Source organism: Macaca thibetana, chromosome 15 (genome assembly GCF_024542745.1).
Source record: "Macaca thibetana thibetana isolate TM-01 chromosome 15, ASM2454274v1, whole genome shotgun sequence".
Taxonomy (NCBI): Eukaryota; Metazoa; Chordata; class Mammalia; order Primates; family Cercopithecidae; genus Macaca; species Macaca thibetana.
The window spans coordinates 64,283,598-64,305,087 of NC_065592.1; the positions used below are offsets into that span (position 1 = coordinate 64,283,598).

At 45.0% G+C, this 21,490-nt stretch overlaps 1 protein-coding gene across 1 annotated transcript in view; it reads left to right on the forward strand.

The window, feature by feature from the left end:
• Positions 1-204: 204 nt before the first annotated feature.
• The window catches only part of LOC126937294 (putative uncharacterized protein C9orf92), a 74,486-nt gene continuing 53,200 nt past the window's right edge, over positions 205-21,490 (forward strand). The window contains exons 1-3 of the mRNA XM_050760701.1: positions 205-267; positions 467-482; positions 935-1,049. Of these exons, the coding sequence (XP_050616658.1) occupies positions 205-267; positions 467-482; positions 935-1,049 (194 nt within the window). The remainder of the gene's footprint in view (positions 268-466; positions 483-934; positions 1,050-21,490) is intronic.

The window sequence follows — 21,490 nt, forward strand, 5'->3', positions numbered from 1 at the left end:
ATCTCTCTGTTCTCAGTGACCCAGCAGAGCATGTTGTGGTCCTCTGTACCCCCAGCACTGTCCCCACAACTGAGCCCTTTGCCACTTAACTCTTGGTGGCTTGGGCACCTGGGTCCATGGGCTCCTTTGAGGTTAGGAGCACCCCAGGTTGTGAGGTTTCCAAGACCACTTTCTCCCGGAGGCTGCGGGAACGGCCTCACGGCCATGCCGGCTTCAGCTGCTGTGATTCAGTGTCTCTGGTCTGCAGATCAGCTGGGCGAGTCTCCTGTCAGCCCACATTGATTTTCCTGTAGATTACATTACCTCCAATCACAAAAGAAATTGTGCTCCTCTCCTGGAGTGTCAGGGCAAAATGAATAGCAAACATTTTCCTGCAGGCAGTTCAGCTCTCCTGTCAAAGGCCACTTGAGCAGGTAGGGCACTGTCCTTGCTCCCCCAGCCCCCAAACCTTTTCTCTCCAACTCAGTGGAAAAGTTTCCGGGGTGAGGTGGGGCATCAGATGCAACTTGGAGCGCAAAAGATACCCAATTATGCCTCAGCGAGATCCTTCGGTATCTTAAGACCTTCTAAATTATGGAATTAAGAGAGTTTAGGGGGGAAAAGAGCGGGTGACACCAGATGTGTTAAGAATTCAGAATGTGCTTTCTCATATATTAAAAAAGACTCTTTGAATATCATCAAAGAGATTGAGCAATTTTTATTCCTTTTAAAAGTACTGATTGGGGTCTCTGGTCTCCGGCTGGTGTATGTGTGTGTGTGAGTGTGTCAGGGGGCCGTACCACAAGGGACTCTCTTCCTACGCTTGGTTGGTGCCAGGTCCACTTTCTGAAACCCTGGCATGCAGGGCGAGCCTTGCTTGTGTGGGCAGCTTTGGCACAGAGTCCTGGCACAGTGGATGAAGAGAAGCGTCAGCACTTTTCAAACAACTAACTAGCAGCAGAAGGCGGGCGCCGATCTCCAAAGTGGTCTTTGTGGGAGAGAGGTCTGTGTCTGGGCAAACAACCTGCTTGTAGAGGCTGGAAGAGAAAAAGGCCAAAGACACTTGAAAAGTAAGAGAGAATCTTCTCTAGGGACACTGGGGGGCCACATAAACGCACATCCCTGCCCAGTTGAGCATGTGTGTGTCATGAGATACTTATAGCAAGAATTTTCATTGATAACTTAGCCAATATTTGTTGAGCAACAACCATGGGCCAGACACTGGGTAAATGCTTTACCTATCATTTACCTCTCTTTTCACTTGTCATCTAAATTGAATCCTCACAGTGGGGAAGGCAGTGTCATCCCTGTCGACGTGATCTGGAAACAGTGCATTAGAGAGTATATGAGATTTGCCAAGGTACTACAGATTGAATTGTGTCCCTGACCCCAAGAAATGTGTCGAAATCCTAGCCTTGCCCACCCGTGAATGTGACATTATTTGGAAAAAGGGTCTCTGTGGATGATCAAGTTAGGAAGGGGTCATTAGGATGGGTCCTGATCCAATATGACTGATAGAAAAACCAGGGAGATTTGGACACAGAGGGAAGACCATGTGAAGACTCAGGGAGAAGAGGAAGGACAGCCAACTGTAAGCTGAGGAATACCAGTGATTGCTAGGAGGGAGGCCTAGACGAGATCCTTCCCTTATAGTCCTCAGAGAGAGCCAACCCTACCAACACCCTGATAGCAGACATCTAGCTTCCAGAACCATGAGACAGTATATGTTTGTTGTTGAAGCCACCTAGCCCATGGTACTTTATACGGGAGCCCCAGGATGTAACTACACAAGCTCACCCAGCCTGTGGGTGGTGGAGCTGGTGTGTATGTACCCAGGCCCTGCCTGTCCCCGCGGTTATGCAGTGTAGCCTGCACACTGCTGGTTTCCTGGATGAGTGCCCAGCCAGCGCCTGGATGTGCTCCTGCGGGCCTTGGATGTTTAGGAGTTGTATGTTGGGATGGTTTGGGGCAGAGGCCAAAGGGAGACTTTATGATGAATCTAGCGTCTTATATATACTTTCGCTTATAGGTCTAGGAATCTGCCAATTTTATCATTTATATAAAGAACCTTAAAATGTGTATATCTTTTGACCTATTGCTAGAAATCTATTAAAATAATGATAAAAATGGTGACACATTTCTGTAGAATTATATATCATAGTACTATTTATGGAACAGGTAGGAATGTCCCACATCCCAGGACTGTATGAAATGCCACGTTTCTATATTTTCTAAAGTGAAATGAAACCTGATAGAAGTCGATACCAGTCAAGGGTGGTGAGAAGAGCGCTGAATTCCTTCACCCCAGCTGGGTCGGCAGAACCTCTCTAGCCATAGTGTGCGGTGTCAGCCACATAGACAGCCATGTAGCAGTGCCCACCTGAGGTCACCCAGAGCATCGGGCTCAGATAGGGCCGTATCTCCACCATAGGTCACATTTCAAGTCTTATTTCTTTTCCCAGTCCTGGGGAGTCATGCAGCCAGGGAGGAGCCCATCTGTTGAACGTCTGCAGCCCACATCCTTAATCCTCTTCCTTGGACGATGTAGTCTACAGGTGTCAAGGGCCTCTGTCTTTGAAACACAAAGCCCTTTCTCAAAGCCCTCTCACAAAGTACCACAGTCTCCTTTAAATAAGCAAAATAACCTTTCAGAAGTACATTTTCTTTCTCTCTCTGTCAGGGTTATAGCACAGCAGTTGTTGAGAAAGATGTTTCATCTTTCTCTCCTGTGACTGCAAGAGTCAAAACAAACACAAATAACAAAACAACACAACTTCCAAATAACAAATACCTAATACAAATATTGGCTACATTTAAACGCCGAATCATTCAGACTCATTACATTGATTATAATCCAAATACATACATTAGACATAGACATTAAATGTTTAGTTAACATTAATAGGAGACAAAGTTCAAGTTGTAATGTGAAGTGAAAAAATAGAACATTATATTATTTTCTATTGCTGCATAACAAATCGTAAGTTTAGCCACTTACAGCAATACCCATTTACTATCTCATGGTTCTGTAGGTTAAAAACCCAGCAGTCTTGTTTAGGTTTTCTGCCCACGGTCTCATAAGACCAAAATTAAGGTGTTGGTCAGGCTGTGTTCTCATCTAGAGCTGGGATCTTCTTTCAAGCTCATTCAGATTTTTGGTAGAACTGAGTTCCTGTGGTTGCAGGCCCAAGGTCCCTATTTTCCTTGCTGGGTGTCAACTGGGGATTGCTCTCAGGTCCTGGAGGCTTCTAGCATTCTTTGCCATGTTGGGCTCTCTATCTTCAAAGTCACCAAAGGAGACACTCCCTTGTTTTAAGTCCCTCTCATGCTTCATATCTGTCTCCAGGAAAAGCCCAATCTCTGTCAAGACTCACCTGAACAGGCCAGACCAACCCAGGATCATCTCCCACCCTTAAAGTCATGCCATGGAACATAACCAAATCATGAGAGTGATGGCCCAGAATAGTCACAGGTCCCACCTGCCCACATTCAAGGGGGAAGGGATTATATAAAGGCCTGTGGACTCCGGGATCATCTTAGAATTCTGTCTAACACAGATACCAGTCGTATATATGCAGCAAGATCTCAGCCATGTATTGTTTATGAGCTCAGAAGAACACATGTATGATATAAACCTCAATATTAATAAGACTTTTCTGTGGGGTATGATTATGGATAACTTTTATTGTCTTCTTTATACTTTTCTGTATCTTCTAAGCGTTTTATAATGAGCACATATTACATTTATGATCAAAGAAAACACCCACATTATTTAGATAAAGAAATAATTGGGTCTCAAGCTGGGATAGTAATGCATGACTAGCAGGCATTTGCTCTGTAAAATTAAGTGTGTGTAGCTGAATGGTTTGTTCATTCATTTATTCTTTCGTTCATTCATTCACTGGCCCCCTTGGGAAGAAGGTGCAGACAGATTGCATTTTCCTATAGGACCACATGCTGATGGGGTCCCTCTGTTCAGAATATCTCTGGAATCACTTCATACTTTTCAGCAAAAAATATTCCAAAAGACAAGTAGCATTTCTATTTGTTATTACTCCCGGGGACAAAATAGCGCAGGAAAATTACTCAGACTGTTTGAGAAATACTTTGCAATTTCTATTTTTCTCACCAGTATCCCAATAGCTTGATAATGTTTAGGTTTTGAAATTTCATATTGTCTTCGTGAGCAGAAAATACCAGCTTCTCATAAATAACTGAAATGAAACAACAGAACTCTTGGCTCAAATTCACTTTTCAGCCTGACGCGTCAGAAAGAGCCCAATGCGAAAACTCTCTCCCGAAACAGAAGTGTGACCCAGGGAGACCAGCAGCACAAATGATCCAGTAACCCTTATTGTGGGAACTCCCTCCACTAACAGAACAGAATTGCTCAAGGATGGGGACGACAGCATGTGGCAAACTATCAGAGGGACATCGACTGGCCATCTCAGGCCATCCTGTGCCAGTAGCAAGTCTAGGGGCTCCAGTCAAGTGAGAGCGTGAAGTAAATGAGCTTGTGCAGAAAAATAGGGCAAGGCTGCCCTGTACCAAAGGGTGATGTTGGCACGATTTGCCTTTGGGCTTCCTTGTCTCCTTCTCTTCCTTCTTCATTCATTCCCCTTCCCTTCACTGGTGCCCACTCCTGCCCTGGTGCCGGCTTCCATCTCCCGTCCATTTTCAGTTAATGAAGATCATTAATGGTTTTCTTTTTTTTTTTTTTTTTAATGTGGATACTCTCAGGAGTATTTGCATTTTAATAAGGGATTGTAAAAAGTGAAAAGGCCTTGAAGATAGCAAAGAATAGTTTGCTAATAGTGGAAGGACCAGTAAGGAGGTTACTTTTGCTTGGGGCCCCTGCCCAATGTCTGCCTCCAAAGTCATCTTCCAAATACTGTTTTTTATACAGTGTTGACCTGTTTCAGGAACGGGCTGCAGGGATTCTATTCTGTCAGCATTAAATGGGCGTTGACAGCTGGAAGAAAGGCATCAACATATACAGGAAACAGCATTCTTGAAATGAGAACTAAAGTATCTACTGTGCGTCTTCCATGCCGTGTCATGGGGGGAATCAAATGAGGTCATGTATGTGACAGACTCTCATAAGAGACTCAGAAGTGAACACATGCAGAGTAGTATTAGGATACGTGGCTTATGTGGTTGTCCCCAGCACAGTCAGAGAACAAAAGCCTGGATGCAAAGATGATCTGACTTTTGACATGGTCGCCTGCCTTAGAAACTGACACTATTTCATTAGGCCTTTTCTGCAGGTAGTCATTGTATGTAAATGTCATGAGCAACTCCACTGAGATGGGGAGCATTTGTCCCTTGAGTGTTGTTCTGGGTTCCAGAGACTCACCTCGTACTATGCCTCAGTTTCTCATTTGGTAGACCTGAAGATGAAAATAAGTATTGGTCTTCCCTCAGCAGAAACAAGAAAAGTGAATAGGCAGCTGGGGTGAAGCTCTTTGAGGGCTCCCTGAAGAAGGGGGAAGAAGCTCTTCTTCCCGAGACGAGGTATATCTGGGCAAAGGTGAAATCATGTTGATTTTAGTTTTTTTTCAACTTATCAATTATTTTCTAAATATAAACTTACAAACTATGAAGCATGAGAAATAAATGAAGAGCCATGAAACTTCCACCCTATTAATGATAAATAACACTGTCACCCTCCACTCCATCCCGGGGTTTCTTCCTCACACTTGGCCCTTTCCTTCCCATCATCGGAATACATGGCAAGGAACTACTATCTGAATGGTGTTTTTATTTTTTAAAACAATATTCTTTATTCCTATTTTGTAGCATAGTTTGACCACATATCCACTAACCATATATCACTTAGTCTTGCTTATCTTTTAAACTCCATATAAATGCCATCACCAGGTATGTATTCTTTTGAGACTTGCTCTTTTTAGTCAATGCTATGTGTTTGTGATTTGACAGTTTTTATGCCTCTAGGTTTGGTTCATTCATTCTCATTCCATTGTATTCCATTTATGAATATACCAGAAATCAGTCGTCTCTTCTCTTCTTGATAGTGCAGCTTTAGTCTTTGCATTTATTTTAAACACGCTTTCACTGTAGGATTTAGGGTACTTGTCTTAGTTCAGGCTGCTGTAACAAAATACCAAAGACATAATCTTTGGTTTATACCACAGAAACACATTTCTTGCAGTTTTGGAGGCTGCAGGTCTGAGGGGGGTGTCGGCACGGCCAGGTTCTGGTGAGGGCCCTCTTCCATTTGCAGACTGCTGACTTCTCCGTGTGTCCTCACGTGGCAGAAAGGGGGTGAGTGAATTCCTGGGCTCCCTTTTCTGAGGGCATTAATCCTACTCACGAGGGCTCCCTGCTCAGACCTAATCACCTCCCGAAGGCCCCACCTCCTGATGCCATCATGTTGAGGGTTAGTATTTCGGCATATGAATTTCAAGGGCAAAAACATTCAGTCCATTACAGTAGTGTTTATTCCAGTAGAGGTAAAGCCAAAGTGTGGTTAAATAGGACTAGGTGATTGGGCAAAGGAAGTAAGAAACTTTTTTTTTTTTGAGATGGAGTCACTCTGTCGCCCAGGCTGGAGTGCAGTACAGCGACCTTAGCTCACTGTAACCTCTGCCTCCCGGCTTCAAGAGATGGTCCTGCCTTAGCCTCTTGAGTAGCTGGGATTACAGGCATGCACCACCATGCCTGGCTAGTTTTTGTTGTTGTTTTTGGTATTTTAAGTAATAGTAGAGACGGAGTTTCACCATTTTGGCCAGGCTGGTCTCAAACTCCTGACCTCAGGTGATCCGCCCGCTTCAGCCTCCCAAAGTGCTCAGATTACAGGTATGAGCCACCGTGCGCCCTGCCAGGAAGTAACATTTTGGAAGTAAACCAGGCCCTAGCTCCCAACTCTCCTAATCGTCTTCCTTGTACATGTTATCTCACCATTCTCAGAAACACTTTTTCAGTAAAGAAGCTGAGTTGGATAAGCTTCAGATACTCTTCTAAGGCAACCTTCGAATTCAATCAGTTGTTCACTCACTGAACACATGATGAACACCTGCTATTTGCCCCCATTGCTAGATTCAGTGGAAAACAAAACAGGTACAGTCTTGGCCATCCCAGAATTTCAGACCACGGAAGATGTCAGAGAAAAAAGGAGTAGGCCACTAAAAAGTTTTTTGTTTTTGTTGTTGTTGTCTGGTTTGTTTTTAAATTAGAAACTGTAAGTACTACTGTAGAAACACCCATCGGGTGAGGATACAGAGCTCTGGATGGATCTATTTTAGGTAGAATGGTCAGGAAAGGCCTCCCAGAGAATGAATATCGAAGCTTGAGAGGCACCAGCCACACATGGTCAGGAGGAAGAGGATTCCAGTCTCAGAGAACTGCATGGGCAAAACCTCTGGCTAGAACAAGAGCTTCGTATGTTCTAGAACTTGGGGGAATTACGTGAGAGGGAAGCATGCCTCCAGGTGAGCCCTGACACTTCAGGGAGGGGCTCTGTGGGCCAGCGAAAGGATTTGAGTTTTATCCTATGTGCAAACGGAAGGCGTTAAAGGATTTTTCAGTAGGGGAGTGACATGGTCAGATCTGTGTTTTTTAAAGATTACTATGACTGCTGTGAAGAGAATGGGTAGGAGGGGGCTAAAGCGAAAACTGCAACTGTCGGGCCTCACGGGAGGTGATGGAGCTCACTTGAAGCAGCAGTCATGGAGGTGAGAGGGAGGGGATGGGCTAGGTCCCAGGATGATGTGGAGTCAAGGAGAGGCATTGCTGCCATGTATTTTTAATTAGAAACATAATCAACGTTGGGGGCCAATGGGGAAATAATCAGACCTCAGCTCAATTCACTAGAGAAGAGAAGGTTCAGAGAAAATGGGGTTGGTCAAGATAAGACAGTTGGAGGAAGCTGTGATTCTTTAGTAATGGGCACTACAGACCCTCTGCACATACGTACGCCTCCTTCCCTCCCTCTCTTCCTTTCTCCCTTTCTTCCATCTTCTAACTACCTTATCTGAAGACCATCTCTAAAACTCTGCTCAGTTTGAAGATAACCTTCTCTACCAGAATGGAGCAGACAAAAGCCACCTCCCCAGTCTTCCAGAAGAGAGGTGACATCCAACCCCCTACCACACACCAACCTCCACCTCTACACACACATCCGGGCCCAGGACAGTGTCCTCACCAGCACTGCTCCACCCCTCCCAATCCTTCCTGGCCAGAAAAAGTGCCTGAACCATTGTGTCAGATCCCAGTCTTGGCACAGAGTTTATATCTCCCTAACAATATACTGCCCATTTAAAGAACCGTAAAACATGACCGAATGGGGAATAGCAGTGGCTGTTTAGTATGCTTTAAAATTCTTTAATTTGCTGTGCCACAATAACTTGCACTTTAATAAAAGCAATCTCTCGTCTTAATAGCTACACAATAAAGAATTATTTATATGAGTCAATGTGCAGGCCTGAGCCTTCCAGGTGTGCCCCAGATTTTAAGCACTCCGAGCGATTTGTAGGCTGGTGCTGCCTGACGCAGCCCATGGAAGGCTCCTGACAATGCCATTTTGCAGTGTCGCGACTCCAGGGCCATGGCCCGCCCCAGGCTCCTGGCCCTGCACAGCCCACTCGGTGCGCTGATTTATTTCGGTATTACGTTTAATTGTTTCCTTCTTGTGGAAGCCTTAACATGCAATGCTTGTAAATCTGACCCAAATCCTCCATATGGCACTCTGGTTTTCCATTTTCAAATGCATTCGCCCTGGAATAATGACTGTGGTATAACTCAATTTGAGTTCTGCTGCTGGGGACTTTATTACATAATGCTTTCTAATTGACCCTCATAGTTTAATAAGACAGAACATTTCACCAGAACATTGACAAAAGTTATTAATTTTCACTTCAGCAGAGACCCATGTCCCAATTAAATCCCCTGATAATGCCTGACTGACTGACCTCATTATGGCTAATGCTTATTAGTCCTGCGGAGAGGATAGCATCACACACTGTTAAAATGCCTAAATGAGCACATACAACCATCCACTGTGATTACAATTTACATACATGACAAATTTTACTCCCTAATCCTTGTCTGGTGCAATGAATGTGGCATGCTGCTGTCATACCACGGGATCAGCCATTGAGGATTCGGGAGGTGTTGTAAAAATGCTCCGTGAGTGTGCTAAGCTACACCCAGTTAAATTCTATCTGCCTTTCTAGGAAACTATTTCAAGTGTGTGGGCGTCTTTAAACAGGGAGATTGACTTCTGCCCTTTCCTTTTTTAATGAGAACTACTCGTACTCATTTGTTTGTTTGTTTTTAGCCGACTTCAAAAAATAGAAAACGCACCAGCAGCAGCAGCAGCAGCAACCAATGATTTCAGCCTTCCTGCTTGGGTAGCTCATACTCACTGAAGTGGACTTTTCTTCCCTGAGTTTACTTATATTTTTACATTTTCTCTGAGCTTTCATTTTGCAGGGCACAGTGGGTGGGGGCTTGCAGACTCAGCTTCCATTTGAGGGCATCATAGATACCACCCCGTTTCACCAATGACAGGGCCACCTACTCAAGCTAGTCCCGTATTGTGGGACAGGCTGTCGGAAGGTCAGTTGGAAGAAAAATGTATATTTGCACATGCTGATAAAATGGAAGCCTCAGAGTGGCGAGAAAATGACAGTGAAAAAACCTCACAGTGTCTGAGGCTTCAGATTGTTTTTCGACCTTTCTTCTTCTGGTCCACACAGCAGTGTTTATCTTTGAGGCGGTCTGACCACGGCTCGATGTCTGCTTTTCCTGCGCAATGTAGTCATTCCCCCTGGGCTGTATGCTTTGACACATGACAACAATCTAAGAGCAGAGATCAAACTTCTCAGACTCATGGCAATGTGACAAGTAATGTATATTGACACAGCAAAGTGCATTCTGGAAATCAGAGTGGTTGGGCGGGCACAGCCCCTTGCTCAGCTAGAGATGGCTTAAATCATAGGCTTCAGCTGCCCACAAAGTTAAAGCCAAAATTTAAATAATAATAATAACCAGCTGGGAGCTGCAATTCATTGAACTCTTTTCTCTCTCTCTCTCTCTCTCTTTTTCTTTTGGTACCATCATGTTGAAAGCAGGAATTTTGTGGGAAAAACAATAGTAATAGTAACAAAAGAAGAAAATGAAAAAAGAAATGAAACTAAACCTCCTTAGGGAATATTTTAAAGTACTGCATATTCGGCTCCATCACTCATTCTGCAGATGTCTACTGAGTAGCTTCTTCATGTTGGACACTGTGCTAGGTTTCCGCATACTAAGGTGAATGACCTAGAGATGGGGCAGTCATACCTACTCATAGGACACCCTACCACATGATACTACAAAATCTTGGTATATAGGATGATAATGTCCACTGATTTCAAAGGTTTATGGGACCCCCAAGAGGGGGCATCTACCCCACATTTGGTAGTTCTTCCATGCCTTCAACACGTGGGCATTTAGCCCTACTATGTGCTAAGTGCTATTGAGTCTGTCTATTCCTGGTGCTAAAGAGTGACTCCTAGTGGTGACCCAAGGTGTGGCGGCTTCCTCAGTGAGACGAGGATTCAACAGGGCATTGCTCATCATTCAATAGAGCAAGGCTTTCACAGCCTCTTTGTGGCGTCAATGATTGATGGCATATATACCAAGGAAAAGTAAACTTATTTGCCCAAAAGAAGATTTTTTAAAACAATGCTGTGGGAGAAGAATCATCACAGAGTTGTGTAATCGCAGGGAAAATAGGGATCCATCTGAAGGATGGGGGTAGGTTTAGAGAACATGTTGCTAAGGAGGTGGTTGCAGAGTTCTGGGTATGGCTTTTGTGCCTAGACTTCAATCCACATCCTTTTCCCCGGTTGAGGTCTCCTGCTGTTGCATTGGAGCCAGGTCAAACTGGCCCAGGGAGCCCGTCATGCCAACCTCTTTCCTACTGCATTTTCAGTTGTATCGCATTGGTAGCTTGAATTTAGCCATGGTGGGAGTATTTACACCACAGAAATTGGCAAACTCTACAAGCCAGAGCTCTTCTTCTACAGCTACCCCTGCCCCCAGACCCAGGTGTTAAACACCGATCAGCACACCATTGTCTGCATACAAGAATCCCTGGCTGTATGAAAAACTCAACATTGATTTTATTAGATGACTGGCAAAGGCTTATACCACAATGCAAAGTTCTGATAAAAACTCACATCCATGCCTTTGGCCTGGGGACCCTAACTTCCATGAGAGCAGTGCTGGGACCTTCTGCTCAGGTTGTCCACAGAGAGGACAAGAAAGACTTCTAAGTCTGTTGAGAAGATGGTAAGCCAACTTCCTGAAGCAACTGCATGGATGAATTACAGAAGTGGGGTGAACTGGTCAGGACAAGCTGCTGCCCTAGATGACGGATGTCCCACTCAAGGGCACTTTACTCAAGGGAGCAGCTGTGAAATAATAGTAATGGGGATGATCCAGGGCTTCTCTGAGAGAGCCAGAAGTGGAATACACCATGCTTGGGGATTTGTGTTCTCTTTCAACTCAGTGACCCCACCCTCTAGGAAACATGACCCACTTAAGGCTGGGCTCTGTCTTCTCAGGCTGAGCACCTTGTCCCATGGAGTGGAGCCCACAGCGAATGGGGAGGACTCAGAAGTGTGAAGAAGGTCTATCTTCTAAAGGTTAAGGAAGAAATCCGAGTTGATATATGCCTCTTCCCTCCCCAGCAATGAGGGCTGAATAAATGGCCAACAATGGGAAAGTCAATAGGGCACTAGAATAGCATGTGGAAAGGCACAGCACTGTGGGCAGAGGAAACCATGGTGATTTCTGTGGGACCTATGGTGTGTTCTCAGGGGAGAGGGTGATGGCAAGAGGAGAGCATAGAAAAGAAGATGGGACCCAGACTGTGGGCTATGGTGTTTGTTCTTTATTCTGTAGCCAACAAGGAATCAACACAGATAGTTAGAATGGGGAACAATATGGTCCAATCCCTTTTTAGGGACATGAAGGGTAGAGAAGTAGGGAAAGAGTTTGATGGCTGGGGGACCAAGACCAGGCTGTTGCAGACACAGCTATTTGCTTATTCAGTATCAGTTCTCATTTTCTTCCTTCCTAACAGAACCTCAATTTTATTCAGAGAGGCAATGGGCGCTGCATGCGAAAGAACACAAAAGAAACAAAACCCCCACTACCATTCCCAACCTTCCTTGCAGAGGGAGAGGTCACACTACACAGTTCTGGCCAATGAAATGTCAAGGGACATTTCCCTGGGTGGAGCTTCCAGGAGAGCTCTTTGAAAAGGGTCAGATTCAGGAGGCAGTTGCTTTTTCTCCTTTGCCCTTCCCTTTCTCCTAACCTGGAATGTGGATGTAGAAGAAGGTAACCATTTTGCGACCATGAGGTGACAAGCATACCGAGGATAACCATATGGCAAGAGTGGCTGACTGGAAAGATAGGAGGCATGTGGGGTCCCTGGAGGCATTGTGGGGTGGCCATGTTGACTCTGGATCTCCTACAACTGCATTTCTTACTGTGTGAGGAAAAAATCACTATTTGGTTAAGCCACGGCAAGTTCAGCTTCCTGTTATATCAGCTAAACCTATTCTTAACTCTTTCTGGTACTGTTTCATAGATCCAGGTGACAGCCCCTGATTACCCAACTACAGCAGCCAGTGGCATGAAGATGTGAGGAACGGCTCTCAGGTAGACTTGGCAGCAACATCTTGTTAGGGAGAGTGAAGCTTGAAAGATAGTATAGCTCCTGAAACTGACTGAAATATAGAGGGCAGAATCGGTCCCCCGCAACCCGCCCTGCAAGGATTCAGGTTTAAGGGCTGGGTAGGACACATGTCAGAGACGATGAGCTCGGTCAAGGGCTGACTGAGTTTGAAGTGCTCAACGTGCAATGTAGATGAGGCATCTTCCAGGCCACTGGAAAGGCCGGTCTGCATTCGGGAGAGGTGTGGGGAGAGTTCTGAAGAAGAGATATGGCAGTTACCAGCAAAGTGATGGTGGCTGGATCCGTGGGAGTGAACAGGATTATGTATGACACAGATGTGTGAGGAGAAGAGGGGAAAAGAGACAGCTTTGGGGAACACCACCAGGCAATGGACAGGCGGTGCTGGGTTGGGGGATTATGGGGCATAGAGAAGGAGGGTACGAAGGGCTGGGAGAGAGCGGGGAGAAGAATTCACAGAGGCTGGGTCCCAGGAGCCCAGAGCAGAGATGGTCTCGAGAAGGAAAAGAGCAGTCAAGAGTGCCAAATGTGGTGGAGTTGTCAAGGAGGATGAGGAATGAAAATTAGCCTATGGATCTGGCAATTACAATGTCAGTTTCTCTGCTAAAGCTGCTCCCACTGAAGTCACTAATGAAGCCAGATAAATAGAATTATTTGCCCAAAGTGGCATCGTTAGTAATGAGTCTAGCGTTAGAAACTGAGGCTCCCGCCTCGGGTTAAGTGCTCTTTCTCTTTTATTACACATACTTTTAGGCTGCCCCAAATCACAAAATCAGTTTTTCATAGAAAAGCTTTGGGGTATCATTTATGGTCAGGTGCAAAAAACCTTCTAGCTGTCTTTGTTGATAAGTTAGTTTACATAGGTATCACTTTGTCCTCAGATTAAAGTATCTTCTTAGCTAATATTTTGATGTGCTGAGATATCCTAATGGAGAACGAAGCAAACCATGGAGAGGAAGAAAGTCAAGACAGGCACTGTCCACTCCCCTGCTCATCACTCAGGGCTCTCAGCCCTGGCTGGAGGCTGTCTTCATTTCTCGGTCCATGTCCTGCCCCACAGCCAAAGGCTGAAAGGAGAGTCTGAAGTATTGCCTGGCAGAGGAGTGCTGTTTCTTTAATCTCAAGCAAGGAGGAGCCTTTCAAGATACTGGCCCATCCTGAGTTGACGTGTATCCAGTCGGACACACAGCATTGACCCCTGCGGGGACCAGAAACAGCCTGGGCACGTGAAGCCAGCGGGCAATATTTTAGCCAGAAGTTCTTACTCTTTCTCTTTTATTACTCTTTTATTTATTTCCAGACCAATAAACATGAAGGTCACAGCATCTATAAAAAGCCCAAGCTATCTACGTGAGAGGTGGGGTTCAGAGAGAGAGGCAAGAGAGTCCATTTTGAAATTCTCAACGCTAAACTTGAATCTGTCTGTCTGTCTTTTCTTTTCCCCTCCCAAAAGCAGAAGCCAGAAAGGTGTCCCAAGGTGAGGGCAAAGGTGTCAGAACCCCAGTGTGTTTAAGCCCCTGCTCTCCCAGGCAATCACATATCTATCAGTACTGAGGATAGCACAGTAGGTGCACTGGCAGAAACCCCTCTTGCAAAACCTTCCCTATCAGAGAACAGAAAGTGAAGCAAATAAACATCCTGAGGCTGTGAAACTCTCCAGTCGCCACCCCCTGCCCCAGGCTGACAGCGGGTGAGTCAGCAGCTTGGATATATAGCTGCAGTTGGCAGGAAAACCCGGTGGGCTTGCTAGGGGGCCCTGCAATCCATAAAGGAAAATTGTCTCAGCAGAGCAAGAGGTTTTTGTTGTTGTTGTTGTTGTTTTTCCTGAGCAAATGAGCACCGGTGTTTTCTCCCATGCAAGAAAGCTGCTACAGATCTGGAGTCAATTTTTCTCCGATGGACAAGGTAGTGAGGGCCTCTGGCTGATTAAAGAGAGTAGCTACCATTCACTATTTCTCAGAAGAGGGAACATAAAGACGGAGATGCAGCCAAAATAAACAGATGGCTGGATCGGGTGGAGGATGCTGTCATGAGCAGACACACAGGTAGCATGGGCCCCAGGCAACCACACAAAGCCATTAAGAGGAGCCAAAACTCAGCAAAGAGTTCTAGAACCCTGGGAAACAGATTGTGCCCTGCCCCAGGGGGGGTCGCCTTGGAATTGTCACTGATCCAAAGGTAGTCAAGTTTGCACAGAGCAGGGGGACCCAGCAAACAAGCAAGCCTGGACACTAGGAGGACTGAGAAAAGATAGAACTGAGAGTAAAGGGGTGAGGCAGCGAAGTCAGTGTAAATGCAGAGCCCCTCAAGTGGCTGGAAGGTTGAGCAGCAGATTGGATGGCATACTGACTGGCAGGCTGCTTCCAGAACCAACTCAGAGCCACTAAGGCAATTCCGCAAACATTTACTGAGTGCCTTGTAGGTACCAGAGCTCTGCCTTTGAGGATCTTGTGGTCTGGGAGTAAAATGTTTATAAACAGATAAATTACACTGCAATACGATGATTATGAACAGAATCCTGAGGGATCATAAAGGAGAGAGCTGTCAGGGAATGCTTCAGAGAGGAGGTGACACTGAGGCTGCTTAATAAAGACTGAGCACGGTAAAGAAGGAAAAATTGTACCAAACACTATAGTTGAGTAACCACAAGGCTATTACAATGAAGGCTCTGGTTGCAGAGCAAAAAAGTTCAGTTAAACGAGCTGAAGTTATGAGGAGAATTACCACGGAAGTACAACAGAGAATCTTAACGGAAAGTAAGAGGAAAGAAGGGCTGTGGGTTGCCATGGGGACTGGACCCAGGAAACCATGATCCAGTGTCAATTCCTGACAGAGGTACAGGGACTTGCAACCTCCAAGCTCTGTGCCTCTGTCCACTCCCCGTCTTTCTGAGGTCCATTCTTCTCTGGTTCCATGTGGCCTAGGAATCCCATATCTTTTCCTCATAGGCATTCCTGGCTTGCTCTGGCATCAACTTCAGGACCAATCTCCTATAACCTTTCAGGTAAAGTGCCTATCATCCTGTGGGCACACCTGACTCCATCCCTCAGTGTTCTACTGCTGAGGACAGAGAACCCAGCTGGCTCTGATTAAGTCATTGATATCTGATTGGTAAATTGGTGCCTGGAGCCAGAAGGGGTAAGGTTATATATCATGTCACCTTTCTTTCTTTTCTTTCTTTCTTTTTTTTTTTTTTTTTTTTTTTTTTTTTTGAGACAGGGTCTCGCTCTGTCACCCAGGCTGGAGTGCAGTGGTGCAATCTTGGCTCACTGCAGCCTTGATTTCCCAGACTCAGGTAATCCTCACACCTCAGCCTCCCAGCTAGCTGGGACCACAGCTGCCTGCTGCCATGCCTGGATAATTTTTTGTATTTTTTGTAGAGATGGAGTTTCATCATGTTGTTTAGGCTGGTCTTGAACTCCTGAGCTCAAGCAGTGTGCACACGTCGGCCTCCCAAAGTGCTGGGATTACAGGCATGAGCGAGCACACCCAGCTGAATGTCACCTTTCAAGGTGTGAGTGGGCGTGGATAGGGAGGTGATGCCCAGCATATTTACTAAGGTGCATGTACTCATGTGAGCACTCTGGAAACACAGGAAATCTGCCATAAGCATCCAGGGTAGACTTTTGGCTCTCTGTGCTGCAATTGTACAAACCTTTAACACTGAAAATATTATAAAAATTTATCTTAATTTATCCTTCATCACAATTTAAATCCTAAAATAAGGGTAAACACTTTAATCATATGCATTCATGTTTACCATTGCAATTCCAGAAAATAGCACAGCATCAGGCACCTGTAAGGCTCAATAAACTTTGATTGTCCCAGTTTTTTCTGCCATCACCTTCATTCTCAATTTTCCATTCACTGTAATTGTCTGTTACCTGCAGCTTCCCATGGTGGGAGAGAGGCATACTCAGTATGCTGTTTCAGTGGAAGACTGAGAACAGAGATTTTACAGATGTCAGAACTGGACTCAACTTGTGTCCAAATTGCATATGTATGCAGAGGGTCCTAAACTGTGACCACTATAGAATAGTGTCTTAGTCTGGGCTGCTCTAAGAAAAGTACCATAGACCGGGTGGCTTATTTCTCACAGTTCCAGAGCAATCAAGGTGCTGACAGATCCAATGTCTGGTGAGGACCTGCTTCTTGGTTTGCAGATGGCCATCTTCTCATTTATCCTAACACAGAGGAAACTAGAGGTAGAAAAACAAGTGCTTTCATGTCTTTTTTTATAAGGGCACTAATCCCATTTACGAGGGTTCCATCCTCATGAATTAATTACCTCCCAAGGGCCCCACCTCCTGATACCATCAACATTGAGGGTTAAGATTTCAACATATGAATTTGGGGGAGATGCACAAACATTGAGTCCATAGCTGATAGCCATAGCTAAGTGCGTTTACCCCAAGTCTTCTTGCAGGAGGTACCAAGGAGACACGTGGGAGAACTCGTTCTAACGGATGATAAAATTGGTGGATGTATGTCACCTCAATGGCAGACAAGCAGATAGTGTTTGAGTGTGCCTGTCTCAAGCTGCATGGACTCCTGCCTGAATACTAAGAAAGGGGAGCTGGAAGTTAAAACAAATCAGGCTGCTTCACTGAAAGATCGAGAAAACGTGTGGCATAGGGCATCACCATCTTGGCACCTGAGGACAAAGCATAGTATGGAAGGTAAAAAGGCTTCTGCCTTCCACCTTCGTGGTGTGGCTTTGGGATCTTAAGAACTGCAGTCTGCACCATGGCACTGCAGGTGTCTGGCAGCACCTAGGAGGTGGTGCCAGCCAATGGCAATACCCAGCAGAAGTGGCAGAGGTGCCCAGCATCAGCACTAGTGCCAAGTGGTCAGAGACATCCAGAAGGTAGATATTGGCTGAGGAGTCCAGAAGATACCATTCTCATCTGACTGTCTTGTTAGTGGAATTCACTCTCTGAGATTCACTGAAGTATGTAGAAAAGTATTTGGTAGGGCTTGAGGGCCTGCCAGTATCTGTAGAATATTACTGTAAGGCGACTCCACTTGTACCTACAGGCAGTCTGACTTGGGGAAACTTGGATGACATGTAAACTGAGGCACCTAGCTTCCTCTTGACCCATGGTCGAATGTCAGGAGTTACTGCTTATTCTGTTATGGGCTGAGTTATGTCTCCTTAAATATACATGTTGAAGTCCTAACTCCCAGTGTCTCAGAATGTGACTATGTTTGGAGCTAGAGCCTTTCAAGAGATGACTAAGTTGAAAATGAGGCCATGAGGCCATTAGGGTGGGCCCTGATGTAATCTAACTGGTGTCCTTATAAGAAGAGGAAATTTGGACACAAAAAGAGACACAAGGGATATGCTCACATAAAGAAAAGTCCATGTGAAGAGGCAGCAACAGGGTGACCTTCCACAAGCCAAGGACAGGGACCTCAAAGGAGACCAGCCCTGACGGCACCTGGATCTTGGACTTCCAAACTCCAGAACTGTGAAAAAATAAGTTGTTTAAACCACTCAGTCTGTGGTATTTTGTTAGGGCAACCCTAGCAAACGAATACACACCCCATATAAGGCTCAGCAGGCATTAGGACCCTCTTTGAAGGACATGCAGGAGATCCCAGATCAAATAAAGTAGTCAGCTCCTACCAAGAAAAGCCAAGGGCACGAAGAGATTGAAAAGAACAGCCGCCGATGGAAGAGTGTAATCAGAGAGAAATGAATAGAAACTGCCCAAAGAAAATACGTGCTACCTAGCAACAAATACACGAAGTGTAGAGAATAGGCCAAGCAAATAGCTCTAAAGAGGATGTGGTGTGGTAGGGGAAGTAATCAAAACTAGGAAAGCGAGAAAGTATGAAAAAAAAAAAATCAAACAGCGACTCAGCTAGAGAAATTATAGCACAAAGTTAAAGTGCAAAAACATGATAAGGAAAGCAAAGGTGAGGAATGAAAAGATTGCGAGAGAGGCTAAGATAAATAATAAGGCATTTTTCAAGTACAGAAGGAACAAGAGGTCAGTACAACAGCCAATAGGGCCTCTAAAAGCTGGCAGAGGCAATTTATTGACAGAACATGAAGACATCGCTCAAAAATATTAAATGGCTCTCCCCCACTCCCGCTCCTTGCCTCTCTTTTCACAAAGGAAGATGGGGACATATGCTGGAGCAGACATAAATTTCCCAGGAGTGGAAAAAAGACATATTGAAGGAAATCAGGATCGTGTCAGCACAGGTGATCAAGAAATTAGGACATCAGAAAAATTGCCGAAAGTCTAGAGTCAAGCCAGAGCCTCCTGGAATGAGGGACCCAGAGGCCAGTGTGGCCCGAGGCCAAGGCCACGGAGGGATGAGTGCAGGTCCCGGTGCACAAACGCAGAAGCTGGTGCAGGAAGCAGTCTTTGGCCGCACCTGCAAGTTCATCTTGTAGACGAGTTTTCATCTCTGGTACGGGGAACGGATTCAGGGTTGAATCAGGCCTTTATACCCAAAGCAGCTGGCATTTGATCATCTTTGATGGGGCCCTTGTTTTTTTAAGAGTACCTTCATGACCTAAGTTTTGGGCAAAAGTTCACTCTGCTTCCCAGATCATAGACAGAAGACCTGGGTTCAAGTCACGACTCTGCTACAGACCTACCTGTGATTTCAGGCTGATCGCTGAGTGTCACAGAGATGTAGGTGCCTCTTCTCTAAAACGGAGGTGAGCATTCCCTTGCCCTAAAACGGCCCATGATGCTCAGATGAAATCGTTACTCATTCACCAATATGACAGGTAATCTTGAGTGCTTTTAATGTGCCAGGCATGTTGTAGGAAGGGAGGAGTAATAAAGACAGATCCCTGCCCTTGCATGGTTGACATTCTAGTGTGGGGGAAAGAGATAAATAAACAGAAAAATAAACAAGATAATTTCAGAGATTGACAAGAGCTTGGGAACAAATGCATAGCTGTGCAAAGCCCTGCCCCTACCGGTGGTCAGGGTAAATGGCATTGAGTTGAGATCTGAACCAGGAGGAGGAAACATCTGGGACAGAACATCTAGAATGAGGGCAGCAGGCTTCAGTCCTAAAGTTAATGTATAAAGGTATTGTTTAGAGCACACAGTGTGGCCAAAATGCTGGCTCTGAGTGACATTATCAAGAGCCTTTTCCGAGGCTGAGAATTCGATATTTCTCTTCTGTCCCCTTCAATCTGACTAGACTGTAAGGGTTGTCAAATCAAGGCAAACTTCAACAAGACAAAGCTGGCAAAAAAGAAGTATAAAGCATACAACACATATAACACTGATTCCGGGAGGAACTGGGAAGGACACCCTTTGTCTTTCCAAACATAGAGCCTCCCTTGCCACAGGGACACTGAGGCTATGGTCACTGCTTGTGGCCTGCCAGGAAGTCCTAGACAAAGAATCGGTTTCAGGTATATTGCTTACCTCAGGCTCTACAGATTCTGTGTAGTGAATGGGGTAAAACACGAAGATGCGCAGATGTGCTTCCCTGCTAAAAAGCACCAGCCTTCCTCGAAATGGATTCCTTCCCATTCCCACACTCTGCAATACTGTGATTGAGTCATGCAGCAATTAAAGAGAAAAATGTCACTACTGTGCTTCCAAATACATTATTTAATTTTCATAAAACAAATCAAACTCTTGGTCTTGAATGCTGAGAGAAGAAAATAAATGGAACCACAAATCTCTAACATTTCATATTAACACAATAGTTCAATAAGAGAGAAGTTGAATTTCATTTCACAAATGTTTATTGAGCACCTACTAGCTTCAGGGCATGCGCAAAATAAATACTACCTGGTCCTTGTTGTACACAAACTCGTGGTCTCTACTTTGAATCACACTCTTTCAAAATATAGTATCTATTGGATCAAGAGAAAAAGCTTTTATAATGATTTTTACAAATAAATAAAGCAGAAGCAGTTATACTTCATTTAGGAATACTGGATATTCACAGGTGAACACGTTTTCAAGCACACAAACTCCCAGATTTTTGTCTCGAGTAGAGCCTTAAAAGGAGTTCTACAGGACAAGAAGATGGAATTTATGCTCAGGCAGGCCCGGATTGAAAGCCTAGCTCATCTCCTCACTAGTTGTGTGATACTGCGCAAGACACGTAGCTTCTCAATTTCTTCATCTATAACATGGGACTCATGGTACTGACCTCATGGAGTTGCTGTGATGATAAAATGAGATCATGCATTCAGGGCTGAGAGCTTGGCTGTTGTAGGCACTCCACAATTGCCCCTTTCCCCTTTTAACTGGGGTCATTGAAAAATAAGCAGTTAGATGGTTGAACATGTGCAATTGTTTGTGTCTTCCTTTTTTAAAAGGAGCTAATACTGGCTCAATGTTTTGGAACTGATGCCTACAATGTGTTTCATGTCCTGTCTTCAGAGAGAATAACTCATCATTTGATAGCGTATTTCTCTGATTCTCTGGGTCACACCAGCCTGAAGCAGAACAGCAACAGCAATAGCTCAGTGACAAGAGACACTGCCCCTGCTTGCATTGAGGGAAACACCCCTCCTAAAATCCTCTCCATGTGGTGCTGCAGTTTCTTAGTCATGATGCAGTTCACTGAGCGCCTGCTAGGTGCTACTGAGGATAAAGTGGCAAAAAAAAAAAAAAAAACCACTCATGTAGCCCTTGTTCTCAAAGCACTTGTACCAGGGTTGCTGAGCCACGTGACCACACAGATGCATGCTGGTAATCATTTGACTGCAACTCCTTGCAACAGTGGCAGATCTTAAGAAGAAGGTGTACGTGGTGTTATAGGAATCTTAAATAGGGAATTCATCTTAGGCAGGGAGATGAG